The 17,340-nt window shown below is 47.7% G+C and overlaps 1 protein-coding gene across 1 annotated transcript in view; it reads right to left on the bottom strand.

The window, feature by feature from the left end:
* NCAPG2 (non-SMC condensin II complex subunit G2) overlaps positions 1 to 17,340 on the bottom strand; it is a 70,835-nt gene that overhangs the window by 34,702 nt on the left and 18,793 nt on the right. Inside the window, exons 10-13 of the mRNA XM_027969079.2 lie at positions 16,865 to 16,960; positions 16,132 to 16,257; positions 3,264 to 3,443; positions 1,467 to 1,619 (exon numbers count right to left, since the gene is read on the bottom strand). Coding sequence (XP_027824880.1) covers positions 1,467 to 1,619; positions 3,264 to 3,443; positions 16,132 to 16,257; positions 16,865 to 16,960 — 555 coding nt within the window. The remainder of the gene's footprint in view (positions 1 to 1,466; positions 1,620 to 3,263; positions 3,444 to 16,131; positions 16,258 to 16,864; positions 16,961 to 17,340) is intronic.

Genomic DNA, 17,340 nt, shown 5'->3' on the forward strand with positions numbered 1-17,340 from the left:
GAGCATTAAGATACAAGAAGTGTGTCACTAAAGCGTTTCTCTTCCTCCTCTGCTCCTCCTCCCTTTCCAGACCCCAGACTCTCCGGTCACAGACGTTGTCCTGGTCTTACCTGGCCCCTCCCCTGCTCTCCTGGGGAGACCCCCAGGTCTCAGGACATCTGGTCTCTCTACCGTCTCACCAGCCGTCCCCTCAGTGGTCCTTTGCAAACGGATGTGCACTTCAAACAAAACAGTCCACAACTCCTGCTTCAGACTTATAACCACACTTTGGACAGGTGTTACAACGATCCAGTCAGCCCTGCAGCCAGCCTTTCGGTTGAACTAACAAGCTGATCCTAGACTCCATACAGAAATACAAAGGCCCAGACCACCAGGAACTCTGAAGGAAGAGCCGGAGGGCACACACACCGGGACATCTGCAGAGCTGCAGGGGGCTCGGGCTGTGGCCCTGGCCAAGGATGGACAGGCACGGTCCGGAAACAGACCACACACCAAGGCAGTGAGACCACGGAAGCCAAGTAAGATACCTCTTTCTCATAAAAAAAAATCCAGTTCAAAATTCGAAAAGCATAAACCAATGTGCATGCTCGGGAGGGGCAAGTTCCCCCCAGCACCCCGTCTCCAGACCCCCAGCGCCGCCCCCACCCGGGCCTCAGAAACTGCTATCCACTTCCTGTTTGCCTCCAGGGATGTGCGAGGCGGCCCTGAGCAAACACACAGCTGTGTTCCTGTTCTCAGAGCTGGCAACACCCCACAACTCATCTGCACTCCCTCTGTCTAACTTAGTGGTCTTTCCATGAAGTATGCCCCTCGCCATGGCCACGCGGCAGCATTTCACGGCATGAACACACCCCAGGGCTGGGCGCTGACTCCACACCAACAAGAGTGTCAGCTTGTTCCCAAACCCTGAGCCTCGACAGAAGACCACTCTAAAGTAAACTTAAGAGGACTCTTGTGTAGGGAAAGAAAACCGTCACCAAATAATAATGCAGTTAGCGACCTCATAAGTGACATTGGTAGCCGAAAGCTGAACAGAATTAGACTACAGGGAAAACACTCTCACCTCAGGGGTTTACACCAGAATGCATACAGGTCAACAAACACCTCCTTGCTTCCTTCTGTAAGATGCTGGAGGATGGGGATCTCATATTCTATATGTTCAAGTAATATTTTCAGTGCTTACTGTGTGCCAAGCATTTAAATATTGCAACGAAAACTTTCAGGTATATGATAAAACTGTAATTTAAGGTGGGGACTGCTTACATTAATGTCTCTCAGAAAGAAAGCACACATTGAGAAAACAAATTGTATTTTATGACACAACTGGTAGAATACACCAGACATCAGTTAGTTTAAAATGCGGCCACTGAAGCTCCTGGAACTAAAACGGCTCTGTCCTTTTGTTGATGAAAATAAATAAACTTATTTATCTCATGTACTAAATAAGAAAGCTCTAGTCACCTTACCTTAGCAGCCCTCACAGCCTTAACTTTCAGCAGCATATCAACAAAAGCCACCCTCACTTTCTCCGAATTGTCATGGAGACAGTATTTCAATGCTGGCAAAAGCTGTTCTAATAACGGGTGGCTTAATTTATTATCCAAAATTATCGGCAGACACTAGGAGAAAGAAGAAAGACAAACAGTTCAAAACTGGAACATAAACAAGGAAAAGTTCAGGTAAGAAAAATTCAGTTCTATCTTTACTAAAACCATCAGTAAAATAGATATTCCCACAGAAAATAATGCTTTTGCCAACACAATTTCATGGAAAGGCATTCACTGAATGAATCGATCTGGGTTCAGTGCTTGGTAGTCCAGTCATCTATTGCTTCATTCAACCAAGACTCAGGCAGTTATGAAAGAATTTTCAGAGCTTTCCAAGCTAAACGTTAAGGGTTTTACGGGAATTGAAAGAAAGAGGAGGCTCTGGTGGGGAGATCCCAAAGCCAGAGTCCGAGTCCTTCCCGTCCTCCTCACAGCCCACTGCGCCCCTGTATGTCCTGACTCAATGCTGCGTGGAAAAGGGGGGGGGGGCACAGCGCCCCCGTCTCAGACCCAGGCGCCCCCACAGCCGCCCTGCACCTGGGTGGGGATCAGAGGGAGCGGCCCCGGCTCAGACCAGACGCGCGAGTCTGGAGAGCTGACACGCTGCGCCACGCTCTCTTTCCAGTCATTAGGAAAAAGATGAGTATCTTTAAGAGACTTTATTTTTCATTTTTTTGGCTGTTGAACAGCATGTGGGATCTTACTTCCCGCCCGGGATGAAGCCCGCGCCCCTTGCAGTGAAAGCACAAAGTCTTCAGCACAGGACCCACCAGAGCGAAAGTGGAGTCGCTCAGGCGCGCCCAGCTCTGTGCGACCCCATGGACTGCAGCCTGCCAGGAGCCTCTGTCCATGGGATTTTCCAGGCAAGAGTACTGGAGTGGGTTGCTGTTTCCTTCTCCAGGAGGACCTACCAAGGACATTGCTAGAAGACTATGTATTTTAAACATCACGATGAAATGATTACAGATGAGCTGATACATGTCCTGCATTTGCTTCAAAGTAACTGTGTGAGAGCCGACAGAAGCAGCTACAATGAGACAAGCGTGGCTGCGTCCTGAGAGCTGCTGCAATGGGCGATGGACAGAAAATGTCCGTGTAGGTTCTTGTGCCAAGTGCGCACAGTATACAAAAAAGTTCATTCTGACATATGACAACATTAAAAAATTTTAAAGACAGGCAGCTCCTGTTCTAAAACACTGTGCCCCCTCTGCTAGCATACAGGACAAACCAGCATCATTTCAAGCAGCCTTCTTCTATTTTGGGTGACACTTTTATTCTGTTTTCTTCACAAGCGACATTGGATATCCAACAAAAATGTGAATGATGCTATACTTATGGAGTAGGGCTGGGGTGATTTTTAAATTTTTCTTTCCCTATGCTGCTGCTGCTAAGTCGCTTCAGTTGTGTCCAACTCTGTGTGACCCCATAGACGGCAGCCCACTAGGTTCCTCTGTCCTTGGGATTCTCCAGGCAAGAATACTGGAGTGGGTTGCCATTTCCTTCTCCAATGCATGAAAGTGAAAAGTGAAAGGGAAGTCGCTCAGTCGTGTCCGACTCTTCACAACCCCGCGGACTGCAGCCTACCAGGCTCCTCTGTCCATGGAATTTTCCAGGCAAGTGTACTGGAGTGGGGTGCCATTGCCTTCTCCTTCTTTCTCTATAATTTAGAACTATCCTATAATAAACAGGTACTCCTTATATAATTTAAAAGCTTACCTTAAAGACTGAACAGCGCACATCAGCGGAGCTCAAATCAAATGCCAGTTCCTCGGTTACCTTCTTGAGCAGGTCAATAAGAATGGTCGGAGGCATCATCTCCCAGTATTTGGAGGTTATTTTACAAACACCAAGGATCCCTGCAGAACGGACCATCGGGTAAGGATCTTCTAAAAGGCTCTACAAGTACAAAAGGGAAAAAGGCCAAATTCTTTTAAATTAGTTCACTTTTTTCCACATTGGCTTTACTCGTGGGCACAACAGCAGTCACAACCCAACAGACATTTCAAGTCCACAAACAAGCAGACCCTGGGACCTCCAGTCACGTGTTGTTCCTATACAGTCACACAAACAGACCCGGGCACACCCGGGGACCTCCAGTCACGTGTCGTTCCCGCACAGTCACACACAGACCCAGGGACCTCCGGTCATGTGTGCTTCCTGTAGTCAAGTGTTTACAGAAAACCATCTAGATAGGAGTATGTCAAGGCTGTATATTGTCACCCTGCTTATTTAACTTATATGCAGAGTACATCATGAGAAACGCTGGACTGGATGAAGCACAAGCTGGAATCAAGATTGGCAGGAGAAATATCAATAAACTCAGATATATAAATGACACAACCATTATGGCAGAAAGTGAAGAGGAACAAAAAAGCCTCTTGATGAAAGTGAAAATGAAACAGGAGAGTGAAAAAGCTGGCTCAAAACTCAACATTCAAAAACCTAAGATCATGGCATCCAGTCCCATCACTTCACAGAGAATAGATGGGGAAACAATGGAAACAGTGAGAGACTTTACTTTCTTGGGCTCCAAAATCATGGGAAATGGTGACTGCAGCCATGAAATTAAAAGATGCTTGCTCCTTGAAAGAAAAGCTATGACAAACCTAGACAGAATATTAAAAAGCAAAGACATTACCTTACCAACAAGGTTCCATCTAGTCAAAGCTATAGTCTTTCAAGCAGTCATGTATGGATGTGAGAGTTAGACCATAAAAAAAGCTAAGCGCCAAAGAATTGATGCTTTTGAACTGTGGTGTTGGATGGGACTCTTGAGAGTCCCTTGGACTGCAAGGAGATCCAACCAGTCCATCCTAAGGAAATCAGTCCTGAATATTCATTGGAAGGACTGATGCTAAAGCTGAAGCTCCAATACTGTGGCCACCTGATACAAAGAACTGATTCACTGGAAAAGACCCTGATGCTGGGAAAGATTGAAGGCAGGAGGAGAAGGGGACGACAGAGGATGAGGTGGTTGGATGGCATCGCCCACTCGATGGATGTGAGTTTGAGCAAGTGCCAGGAGCTGGTGATAGACTGGGAAGCCTGGTGTGCTGCAGTCCATGGGGCAGCAAACAGTCAGACACGACCGAGTGACTGAACCGAACTGATCTAGACACGCGTGGTGCCTTGCCTGTCACCCCTGCCGACGGCCCTGCTGCCTGCAGGGTCTCCAGCACCACACTGCCACAGAGGGACACACAAGGACTTTGGTTGTTCCTGTGAAACACAGGGTCTTAACCACTTTCATGGACTTCCAAAATGCCAGAACACACTAAGCCCAGGACACAGTGAACCTGCTTGAGGTCAGCTGTCCAAGCGGCGGGCAGGGGGGAGGGTGGGGACAGGAGGCTACACAGCCCTGATCCACAAACATGGGTCCCACAGAGCACGTGCAGAGGAGACGTGACCCTAACCCACTGCATATTTAACCAACTTACAGGAGAGTTAAAGGGCAGAGGAACATACGAATGTCAAGCAGGACAGGTTCTGTGGGAAACAAGAAAGTAGCTGTGTTTCCTCAATGACAGAAGCCAGCATCAAAGAAGAAAAACAGAGAGGGAGACGGCGCGACTGCTGGAGCGTGAGCTGGTTGTCCAGTCACAACACAGGTCTCGCCCGGGCACAGATTCAAGCAAAACTGGAAAAAAAACCCACTGAAATGTCACTGAAGAACAATGACTGAATATTTGATCAAATAAGGAATCACCATTCATCTTACTTGAGTTGTGCCAGTGGTGGGATTATGTTTAAACAAGGGGCCCTGTCTTTTAAGGACACCTACTGGAGTAAAGGGGCTTCCCTGGCAGCCCAGACGGTAAAGGATGTGCCTGCAGCGTACAAGACCCGGGTTCGATCCCTGAGTTAGGAAGATCCCCTGGAGAAGGGAATGGCTACCCACTCCAGGATTCTTGCCTGGAGAGTCCCATGGACAGAGGAAGACTCGTGGGCTAGAGTCCGTGGGGTCAAGAGAGCTAATCTTAGATAGGCTGATAAGGAATCCAGGGCCCTCAAGGAGGAAGCGGTCCAGGGACCTTGAGGAAGAGAAAGAGGTCTGGGGCCTTCAAGGAGGAGAAAAGGACGCACTTCTGTCTTTGTGCTTCGTCTCCGTCACGCAAGACTGCTGCTGCTCAGTCGCCTCCGTCGTGCCCGACTCTGTGCGACCCCACAGATGGCAGCCCACCAGGCTCCCCCGTCCCTGGGATTCTCCAGGCAAGAACACTGGAGTGGGCTGCCATTTCCTTCTCCAATGCATGAAAGTGAAAATGTAAGTGAAGTTGCTCAGTCGAGTCCAACTTAGCGACCCCACAGACTGCAGCCCACCAGGCTCCTCTGTCCATGGGATCTGCCAGGCAAGAGCACTGGAGTGGGGTGCCGTTGCCTTCTCCTAAGAGAAGACTACAACTAACACCTCACTTTCTTTAGGACCAGAGCTAATGACCACACAACAAAACAATTCATCTTAAGCTCTGTGCTAAGGATTTAGTCAGTTTAGTTGTTCAGTCGTGTCTGACTCTTTGTGACCCCATGGACTGCAGCACACCAGACTTCCCTGTCCTTCACTGTCTCCCGGAGCTTGCTCAAACTCATGTCCATTGAGTCCGTGATGCCATCCAACCATCTCATCCTCTGTCGTCCCCTTCTCCTCCTGCCTTCAATCTTTCCCAGCATCAGGGCCTTTTCCAATCAGTCAGTTCTTCGCATCAAGTGGCCAAAGTATTGGAGTTTCAGCTTCAGCATCAGTCCTTCCAATGAATATTTAGGACTGATCTCCTTTAGGATGGACTGGTTGGATCTCCTTGCAGTTCAAGGGACTCTCAAGAGCCTTCTCCAACACCACAGCTCAAAAGCACCAATTGTTCGGCGGTCAGCTTTCTTATAGTCCAACTCTCACATCCATACATGACCACTGGAAAAACCATAGTTCTGACTAGACAGACTTTTGTTGGCAAAGCAATGTCTCTGCTTTCGCTGTCAGGGTTGGTCACAGCTTTCCTTCCAAGGAACAAGTGTCTTTCACTTTCGTGGCTGCAGTCACCATTTTCAGTGACTTTGGAGCCCAAGAAAATAAGAGTCTGCCACTGTTTCGATTGTTTCCCTATCTATTTGCCATCAAGTGATGGGACCTTATATACTAAGGATTATATAACAACAATGTATCTTGCTTGAGGACATGCTTCTCCTTTTTAACAAAAACCTTCTGAATCTTGTTATCTTAAGACTTGGGGGAGTGGATCCCACAAGTGGTGGGAGCTTTCTATTGTTAATTCTAATTTTGTTAACTTAAGATGCAGTTATGGGAGTGGGTCTGGCCAGAGTATATGAGGCCTTGCTTAGACTAGCACCGGGTGGGGGGCACTCTCTGTCCCCTTCTGAGGTTTGTGTCGAAGCTTTCTCTGCCCTTTTTGACCCTCAATTCTGCTACACAAACGCTCTTGAGTGATCAAGTCTGCTCCCTGTTCGCAAAGTTAAGTCTTTGGAGATCAAGAATCTGACATCATTTACCAGAAGCTATTAGAGTCGCAAATAGTTGGACATGACCGAGCAACAAACACATTCACTGAAGTAATTAAGTGTTGAAATACTTTGTGGCTCAGATCTGCTTAAAAACAGGGAGGAGGAACCAAGTGGGCCGGATCAACACCCCCAGGACTGTCTGAGGGCGCAGGGATTCCCCCGCACAAGACCCTCTACTGCTAAGTGCGGAACTTTCCAACCCAGAGTTTAAAAGCAAAAATAGTCCTCACTCCATAATTAGGCCGGAAGGAGGCTGGACTTAGCTGAGTAAGCACTTCCTTCCTCCTCTCCTCCCGGGTGACAAGAGCAGGCGGAGCTGCAAACACCGGGGGGCTCTGCTCCCCAAGAGCAGGCCTGTGAGCCGGCGGCACTGTGCCCACAGGGCTCAGAGCAGCCAAGCCGGGCCAGGCCTTAGACGCCACGGGGGGAGGGCTGGGGCGGGGCGGGCGGCGGGGCAGTAAGCAAGCCGCTGGGAAGCGTGGAGACAGGTGCTGAGGGCCAGGCACACCGGGGAGAGGGCAGAAGCCCTGCAGGCTGCCCAGGCGGGACGAGCAGAGCACACGCACAGGGCACCCTGCGTCCCTGCCCCGGGGGCCGGCCTGCCTGCTGCCCAGGCCGAGGCCCCGGGGAGTCCGCTGGCGCCCAACCCACCCACGGACGCAAAACCACGACCAGCGCGGCAGAAGACGGCCACGGAGGACAGCGCCACACCGCCAGCGAGACCCCGAGCCAGCCGCCGCCTCCGGCCAACCCTTTCTTCACAACAGGGAGGGAAAGTGAAGACGATAGGTCACTTGAGAAAAACAAAAAACAAGGAAGAGAGACAAAATAAAAACAGGAAGGAAGAGAGAGAACTCAAGTTTCACAGCTTCTGTTCTGTGTGGGTCACTTACAGTATTCTTCAACAATGATTCCAGATGATCGCCTGAAGGCACACAGCCCACATCAGAGGCTCAGTCAGCCTCCAGGACAACGGCACTCAACGTGTGACGCGGTTTCCACACAGAGAACCACTGCCCTCCAGGGACCACAGACATGCCGGGGGCCTCCTCTGTCATCTTCATCAAGCCCTCCCTCACCTCCTGGATCCCTCCAAGCCCCTACTCAGGCCCTGACCCACAGGGTCATGAGCTCGCTGCCGACCCACAGGCCAGAGAGGCCCATGCCTGCCTCTGTGTGGCCCACAGGACATAATTGTTTTTTGCTTCCAAGTGGTTGGAAAAAATGAATAATATTCCGAAACATGTAAATATCATATGGAACTCACAGATCAGTATCTGTAGGTCAGTTTCATTGGAATAAACCACTCCGCTGCCTTCCTGCCGAGTAGTAGGGGCCGTGGTGGGACCACGCGGCCACAGCCTAAAACCACTGTTGTCTCACCCTCCCCAGAAACAACTCCTGCTCTTCACTAGCTCTGCTACTAACTTAACCATGGCACGGCACTGCTCCCTAAAAGGAGTCAGGGACAAATGGACACTGGAGAGAAGAAAAGAAAACCATTACTAAGAAAATCTCCTGTGTCTAAGAGCAAACCAATACACTGAACTTCATGTTATAGTGGAAGAAAAAAAAATCAAAAGATAAAGAAAATCATCCTTAAAATTTCAGAAGCCCTCAATGCCAGAAAACATACAAAATGTTTTGGCAGTCCTGGAATAAAATGATTTTGAACACAAAATTTCTACCTGGCTGAACTATAAACTGTCACAGAAAAATAAAGGACATTTTAGGGTTCAGTCAGAGGCACCTACCGCCCCAAGGACATCCACAGCAAAGCAAGGATCACGGCAACTCAGCTCTCACAGTGGCTGTTCACAACCACCTCCCCGATGCGCTCACTTCACTCCCAGAAGAGATCCGAGGCCATCACAGCACGCTCTGCTCACACAAAAGCCTCTCCCTATCCATTTTCATCCCAAACAAGATTCCATTATTGGCAGTTTTAATTTTCAAAGGTCTTTAAAATACCTGTTACCACAGTCACATCCCATTTCTATAAGACTGCTGACAAAGCTTTACTACTCGAAAAACATAGACCTGTCTCCACTAGAAAACACCGGAGGACTCCCCTGGTAGCGCAGCTGTAAAGAATCCGCCTGCAATGCAGGGGACCCCAGCTTGGTTCCTGGGCCAGGAAGACCCACTGAAGAAGGGGCACACTGCACACTCCAGCATGTGCGGGCTTCCGTGAGGCCAAACCTGCCTTTGGGTGTTTGAGTGTTCCTTGCAGAGGCATGGGTCTGCAGTGGTCTGCGGAGGGGTCAGCGTCTCTGGCTGCAGCAGACCTGGAAGGCACAGTGTGTGGCATAAATCCACACGCAGGAGGTCACCACTAGCCCCACCACAGAGCCATGGGGCAGACGACCCACAGACTGGAGAACAATGACATCCAAGAAGCCTTTGCACTGCTACAGACGTTCCAGGGCCCACAGCAAATCCCCACCCTGGGGATCGGGCAAAGGCGCTGACAACCCCAGGGAGTTTGACTCTGGAAGCCACGGGGACTTGACTACAGAACTTCCACAGGACTGGGGAACAGACTCTTGGAGGGCACAAACAAAACCTTGTGCACACCAGGACCGAGGAGAAAGGAGCGGTGACCTCACAGGAGACCGAGCCAGACTTGCTATGGGTGTCCAGGAGTCTCCAACGGAGGCGTGGGTCGACAGTGGCCTGCCACAGGGTCAGTTCAGTTCAGTCACTTAGTCATGTCTGACTCTTTGCAACCCCATGGACTGCAGCATGCCAGGCTTCCCTGTCCATCAGCAACTCCCAGAGCTTGCATAAACTCATGTCCATTGAGCCGGTGATGCCATCCATCTCATCCTCTGTTGTCCCTTTTTCCTCCCGCCTTCGATCCTTCCCACGATCAGGGTCTTTTCCAATGAGTCAGTTCTGCCCATCAGGTGGCCAAAGTATTAGAGTTTCAGCTCCAGCAACAGTCCTTCCAACAAATATTCAGGACTGGTTTTCTTTAGGACTGGCTGGTTTGATCTCCCTACAGTTCAAGGACTCTCAACAGTCTTTTCCAATACCACAGGGGCACTGAACACAATAGTCCTGGAAGCCCCAGGACATGCTGGCATAAGTCCTTTTGGGGAGGCCTTACAAATAGCTGTGAAAAGAAGAGAGGCAAAAAACAAAGGAGAAAAGGAAAATATATAAGCATCTGAATGCAGAGTTCCAAAGAATAGCAAGGAGAGATAAGAAAGCCTTCCTCAGCGATCAATGCAAAGAAATAGAGGAAAACAACAGAATGGGAAAGACTAGAGATCTCTTCAAGAAAATTAAAGACACCAAGGGAACATTTCATGCAAAGATGGGCTCGATAAAGGACAGAAATGGTCTGGACCTAACAGAAGCAGAAGAGATTAAGAAGAGACAGCAAGAATGCACAGAAGAACTGTACAAAAAAGGTCTTAATGACCCAGATAACCATGATGGTGTGATCACTCACCTAGAGCCAGATATCCTTTAGTGTGAAATGAAGTGGGCCTTACAAAGCATCACTATGAACAAAGCTAGTGGAGGTGATGGATTTCCAGTTGAGCTATTTCAAATCCTAAAAGATGATGCTGTTAAAGTGCTGTGCTCAATATGCCAGCAGATTTGGAAAACTCAGCAGTGGTCACAGGACTGGAAAAGGCCAGTTTTCATTCCAATCCCAAAGAAAGGCAGTGCCAAAGAATGCTCAAACTACTGCACAACTGCAGTCATCTCACATGCTAGTAAAGTAATGCTCGAAATTCTCCAAGCCAGGCTTCAGCAATACGTGAACTGTGAACTTCCAGATGTTCAAGCTGGTTTTAGAAAAGGCAGAGGAATCAGAGATCAAATTGCCAACATCCACTGGATCATGGAAAAAGCAAGAGAGTTCCAGAAAACATCTATTTCTGCTTTATTGACTATGCCAAAGCCTTTGACTGTGTGGATCACAAGAAACTGTGGAAAATTCTGAAAGAGATGGGAATACCAGACCACCTAAACTGCCTCTTGAGAAACCTGTATGCAGGTCAGGAAGCAACGGTTAGAACTGAACATGGAACAACAGACTGGTTCCAAATAGGAAAAGGAGTATGTCAAGGCTGTATATTGTCACCCTGCTTATTTAACTTATACGCAGAGTACATCATGAGAAACGCTGGACTGGAAGAAACACAAGCTGGAATTAAGATTGCTGGGAGAAGTATCAATAACCTCAGATATGCAGATGACACCACCCCTGTGGCAGAAAGTGAAGAGGAACTAAAACCCTCTTGATGAAAGTGAAAGAGGAGAGTGAAAAGGTTGGCTTAAAGCTCAACATTCAGAAAACGAAGATCATGGCATCTGGTCCCATCACTGCATGGGAAATAATGGGGAAACAGTGGAAACAGTGTCAGACTTCATTTGTGGGGGCTCCAAAATCACTATGGCAGGAAGAGAAGAACTAAAGAGTCTCTTGATGAAAGTGAAAGAAGAGAGTGAAAAAGCTGGCTTAAAACTCAACATTCAAGAAATTAACATCACGGCATTCAATCCCATCACCTAATGGCAAACGGATGGGGAAACAAGGGAAATAGTGATAGACTTTATTTTCTTGGGCTCCAAAATCACTGCAGATGGTGACTGCAGCCATGAAAGTTAAGAAAAAAAAAAGGTGCTTCCTCCTTGGAAGAAAAGCTATGATCAATCTAGACAGCATATTAAAAAACAGAGACATTACTTTTCTGATAAAGGTCCAGGTACTCAAAGCTATGGTTTTTCCAGTAGTCATGTATGGATGTGAGAGTCGGACCATAAAGAAAGCTGAGCACTGAAAAGCTGATGCTTTTGAACTGTGGTGTGGAGAAGACTCCTGAGAGCCCCTTGGACTGCAAGGAGATCCAACCAGTCCATCCTAAAAGAAATCAGTCCTGAATATTCATTGGAAGGACTGATGCTGAAGCTGAAGCTCCAATACTTTGGCCACCTCATGGGAAGAACTGACTCACTGGAAAAGAACCTGATGCTGGGAAAGATTGAAGGCAGGAGGAGAAGGGGACGACAGAGGATGAAATGGTTGATGGCATCACTGACTCAATGGTGTTGACCATCAACCTCAGCCATCCACCCTGAGCAAGCTCTGGGACATGTTGATGGACAGGGTAGCCTGGCGTGCTACAGTCCATGCGGTCGTAAAATTTGGACACAACTGAGTAACTGAACTGAACTGAAAAAAAAAAGGTAAAATCAATGTTCTCTACGATCTAGGGGTCTTTTTTTTTTATTTAACTTAAAGGAGTTATTTAGAATTTAATATTTACAGTTCTGAAAAAAAAATTTAATTGACTTGAAATTCCTTTAGTGTTTTTCCTTCCTTAAATTCAAACAAAATAGGAAGTATTAATTTTTATTTTTTAAATAGTTAATAAAGCACATACAAAACTCACAATGATTAACCTGAATACAGACTGCCTATGATATAGGGGCACTATATTAAGCTCTGGGAGTTGGTGATGGACAGGAAAACCTGGCGTGCTGCAGCCCATGGGGTCAGAAAGAGTCAGATACTGCTGAGCAACTGACCCGAACTGATGCTAGAGCGGACTCTGCGGGACGGTTGCATCACTTTACAGATTGTAATGTCCTTTTGGACAGTTATGACCACTGTTGCCTTAGTGCTAGGGGCTGCACTAAATGCTTTATATACAGTTTTTCATTGGAAACTTATCAGTCTGATACAATATTTTCTCCAGTTTTAAAGAAGAAACAGGACTTGAAAGAGGTTATTTGAGAAAAATCAGACATTAACTGGGAACTGGGATTCAAATTGCCTGACTCCACACTCTAAACCCCCATGCAACCTGCCTCCCCATCTGTGGGCTGGGATGACACCTTCCTCATCAACGGTCAGGCCCATAGCCAGGGCCAAGCACCTGCGGCAGATCCCATGTAAGAGGGGTAGTGCTAGACCTCCAGCACACACTCCATCTCTGCATTCAAGTGCAGAGTCTTCAACGCTTCAGGCAAAACCACAAGTGCTTCACAGATTGGACACCTGAGCTAAAAAGAGCGTAAGTTTTCATGGTCTTATGGCTAAAAGCTTCCAAAATCTAGTTGTGGTTTGTCCAACATTTGTCCACAAAATTCACCATGATCCCCAAAGGGACTTTTAAACAAACACACGTGTGGATGCGGCGCACCTGGAGAAACACTGACGATGGTTCCCTCCAGGGGGGTGCGTGTCCCTGCATGCGCGGGTGTGTGTCCCTGCATGCGCGGGCGGTACCGTGGGTGAGATGTGAGTCACAGGTGAGTAAATGTGAAGAGGTTAAGCAGGACATACCCACTATACTACTATTTCAACTTTTTGCATGTCTGATATTCTTTTATAGTGGGTCAGAAAACAAACAAACCAAAGGAAGTATTTTAGGACAGCTATGGGAAACCATCACTATCATGGCATTTTTGCTATTCCTTCCTAAAATGTTATTCTACTAACTAGGACACTAAGTAGTATCTCTTAGCTTGTGTCAGGAGACCCTGCAAATGGCAGGCGCTGTAGAGGAATCAGCAGAGGCTCACACTGTCCTACCAAGTGAAAGATTGGAGATCATCCCGTGGGAATAAATGTCACAGCCTGATGTCCTAACAACTCACTAGGAAAATCAGTCATCGGAAAAAACCTACTGCAACAGGCATTCAGTCCAGTCCAGTCCAGTTCACTCGTGTCCGACTCTTTGCGACCCCATGAATCGCAGCACGCCAGGCCTCCCTGTTCATCACCATCTCCCGGAGTTCACTCAGACTCACGTCCATCGAATTCGTGATGCCATCCAGCCGTCTCATCCTCTGTCGTCCCCTTCTCCTCCTGCCCCCAATCCCTCCCAGCATCAGAGTCTTTTCCAATGAGTCACCTCTTCACATGAGGTGGCCAAAATACTGGAACTTCAGCTTTAGCATCATTCCTTCCAAAGAAATCCCAGGGTTGATCTCCTTTAGAATGGACTGGTTGGATCTCCCTGCAGTCCAAGGGACTCTCAAGAGTCTTCTCCAACACCACAGGTCAAAAGCATCAATTCTTCGGTGCTCAGCCTTCTTCACAGTCCAACTCTCACATCCATACATGACCACAGGAAAAACCATAGCCTTGATTGACGGACCTTAGTCGGCAAAGTAATGTCTCTGCTTTTGAATATGCTGTCTAGGTTGGTCATAACTTTTCTTCCAAGGAGTAAGCGTCTTTTAATTTCATGGCTGCGATCACCATCTGCAGTGATTTTGGAGCCAAAAAAAAATAAAATCTGACACTGTTTCTACTGTTTCCCCATCTATTTCCCATGAAGTGATGGGACCGGATGCCATGATCTTTGTTTTCTGAATGTTGAGCTTTAAGCCAACTTTTTCACTCTCCTCTTTCACTTTCATCAAGAGGCTTTTAGCTCCTCTTCACTTTCTGCCGTTAAGGGTGGTGTCATCTGCATATCTGAGGTTATTGATATTTCTCCTGGCAATCCTGATTCCAGCCTGTGATTCTTCCAGCCCAGCGTTTCTCATGATGTACTCTGCATATAAGTTAAATAAGCAGGGTGACAATATACAGCCTTGACGTACTCCTTTTCCTATTTGGAACCAGTCTGTTGTTCCATGTCCAGTTCTAACTGTTGCTTCCTGACCTGCATACAGATTTCTCAAGAGGCAGGTCAGGTGGTCTGGTATTCCTGTCTCTTTCAGAATTTTCCAGTTTCTTGTGACCAACACAGTCAAAGCCTTTGGCAAAATCAATAAAGCAGAAATAGATGTTTTTCTGGAACTCTCTTGCTTTTTCCATGATCCAGTGGATGTTGGCAATTTGATCTCTGGTTCCTCTGCCTTTTCTAAAACCAGCTTGAACATCAGGGAGTTCACGGTTCACGTATTGCTGAAGCCTGGCTTGGAGAATTTCGAGCATTACTTTACTAGCATGTGAGATGACTGCAATTATGTGGCAGTTTGAGCATTTTTTGGCATTGCCTTTCTTTGGGATTGGAATGAAAACTGACCTTTTCCAGTCCTGTGGCCACTGCTGAGTTTTCCAAATCTGCTGGCATATTGAGTACAGCACTTTCACAGCATCATCTCTCAGGATTTGAAACAGCTCAACTGGAATTCCATCACCTCCACTAGCTTTGTTCGTAGTGATGCTTTCTAAGGCCCACTTGACTTCACATTCCAAGATGTCTGGCTCTAGATTAGTGATCACACCATCGTGATTATCTGGGTCGTGAAGATCTTTTTTGTACAGTTCTTCCATGTATTCTTGCCACATCTTCTTAATCTCTTCTGTTTCTGTTAGGTCCAGACCATTTCTGTCCTTTATCGAGCTCATCTTTGCGTGAAATGTTCCCTTGGTGTCTCTAATTTTCTTGAAGAGATCTCTAGTCTTTCCCATTCTTTTGTTTTCCTCTATTTCTTTGCATTGATCGCTGAGGAAGGTTTTCTTATCTCTCCTTGCTATTCTTTGGAACTCTGCATTCAGATGCTTATATCTTTCCTTTTCTCCTTTGCTTTTTGCCTCTCTTCTTTTCACAGCTATTTGTAAGGCCTCCCCAGACAGCCATTTTGCTTTTTTGCATTTTTTTTCCATGGGGATGTTCTTGATCCCTGTCTCCTGTACAATGTCACGAACCTCCTTAAAAGCTAACTAGCTGCGTGTGTGTTCACGACACTGCTGCACTTTACACAGGTGCTACCACCACGCCCACCACACAGATGAAGGCAGAAAAGTCAGTGCCCAACTTGCCCCAAGGTGCACAGCTGTCAGACAGAGGCACCAACCCCGGGCTCTGTCCTCACCACTGTGACACAGCCTCTATGCTGGGGGAGCACATAAGACACTTCAAACTACACACAGTGAATGACGAGAGGCTCCAAAACAGACGGAGACGAAGAGGAAACAGACCCTGAGAGTCCTCGCTGCCACAGAAGGCACCGGGAGAGGCCAGGTTCCTGGAAGAACGTCAGGATCTGGAAAGACTGCCCTCTGGAGGCCGCACAGGGGCGTCCCAGGGACATCCAGGCCCAGACTGCTGCAGGCTGGGAGCCCAGCCACATGAATACATACGTAGAGTTCTTCGAACTGTTTCTGAATCTCGCTGTCCATCTCAATGGCGTTAAACCCTGGATGCCGAATAGGAAACGCTTCAACGAACAGCAGTGCAGCATTGGACCGGACTTCCGAGTTTCTGGCCTGGAATGGTGAGAGGAGTTTCAGAATCCAAAGAGCTGACAGTCAAAAAGGCGTCAGTGCAGAATCCCTCAAGCAATGCTTCTAGTGTCTCAACACAGACACATTCCTATTTACATATGAAAGACAACTGTAACATTTAAACTAACCAAGCTTGTGAGACCTCCCTTAAATGAAGCCAAACTCCCAGCTCCACGTCGACAGAGACGTTTCCCTACCTCAAGGTCCAGTATGTCATGAAGAATCAGTCATGTCCTGCCCCCAGACCAGAGTCACCTGCGTTAGAATGACCCACATGCTCGTCCAACCCCTCCTCTCGTGCTATGACCGTGGCCCCAGTCACCGGCAGGAGGCCCTAAGGGCCAGGAAGGCTCTGCCCAGCTCTGCACACACCACCCCTGCCGAGCTTGGCAACCCTCCTTCAGCTGGGCATGCAGCACTAGACCCATTCAGACCCCCAGCTTAAGAAAAGCTTTCAATAGAAGCATCAAGTATTCATTCAGAATCTCACGCGTGCCCAGCCTCAAGTCTTACTTTTAGTGCCTGAATCAGAAGATGCTAAACCCCATAGCATGTTAGCATCCTAAACATGGACAGTTAAGAGGCACACCTTTAATCCTCTCCAAAGGATGGGCTTGTATAACTTGTAAAGCATCTCTTCCACTCCCTGCCGAACTTCCTTTTGATGGTGAAAATAACTCAGCACCTAAGAGCCAAGAAAAGAAGAAAAGAACAGTAATATTGGTGTTTTAAAAAAAGCACTTAAGATCCCACTTTGAGCAAACAGGGAGCACAGGCTGCCCCTGCATTCACAAGTCTTGGATGCACAGTTCTTTCTAACAGGAACCACAACAAGAACACCCGCTGACAGCTCGGAACACGGCCAGCTCACAAAGGCACCTGTGCTGGAAAGGAAGACCTACAGCCTTGGGCTGCACAAAGGCTCGGGTTCCAGCTGCTACTCACCTACCAATAGCCACAAAGCCTCATAAAAAGACACACCTCTGACCTTCAGGGTCAAATGGAAAAGGAGCCAGCCTGACTGTTCCTACAGCCCATTCTGCCTCTAAAGTGCACTGGCTACAA

Source organism: Ovis aries, chromosome 4 (genome assembly GCF_016772045.2).
Source record: "Ovis aries strain OAR_USU_Benz2616 breed Rambouillet chromosome 4, ARS-UI_Ramb_v3.0, whole genome shotgun sequence".
Classification (NCBI taxonomy): Eukaryota; Metazoa; Chordata; class Mammalia; order Artiodactyla; family Bovidae; genus Ovis; species Ovis aries.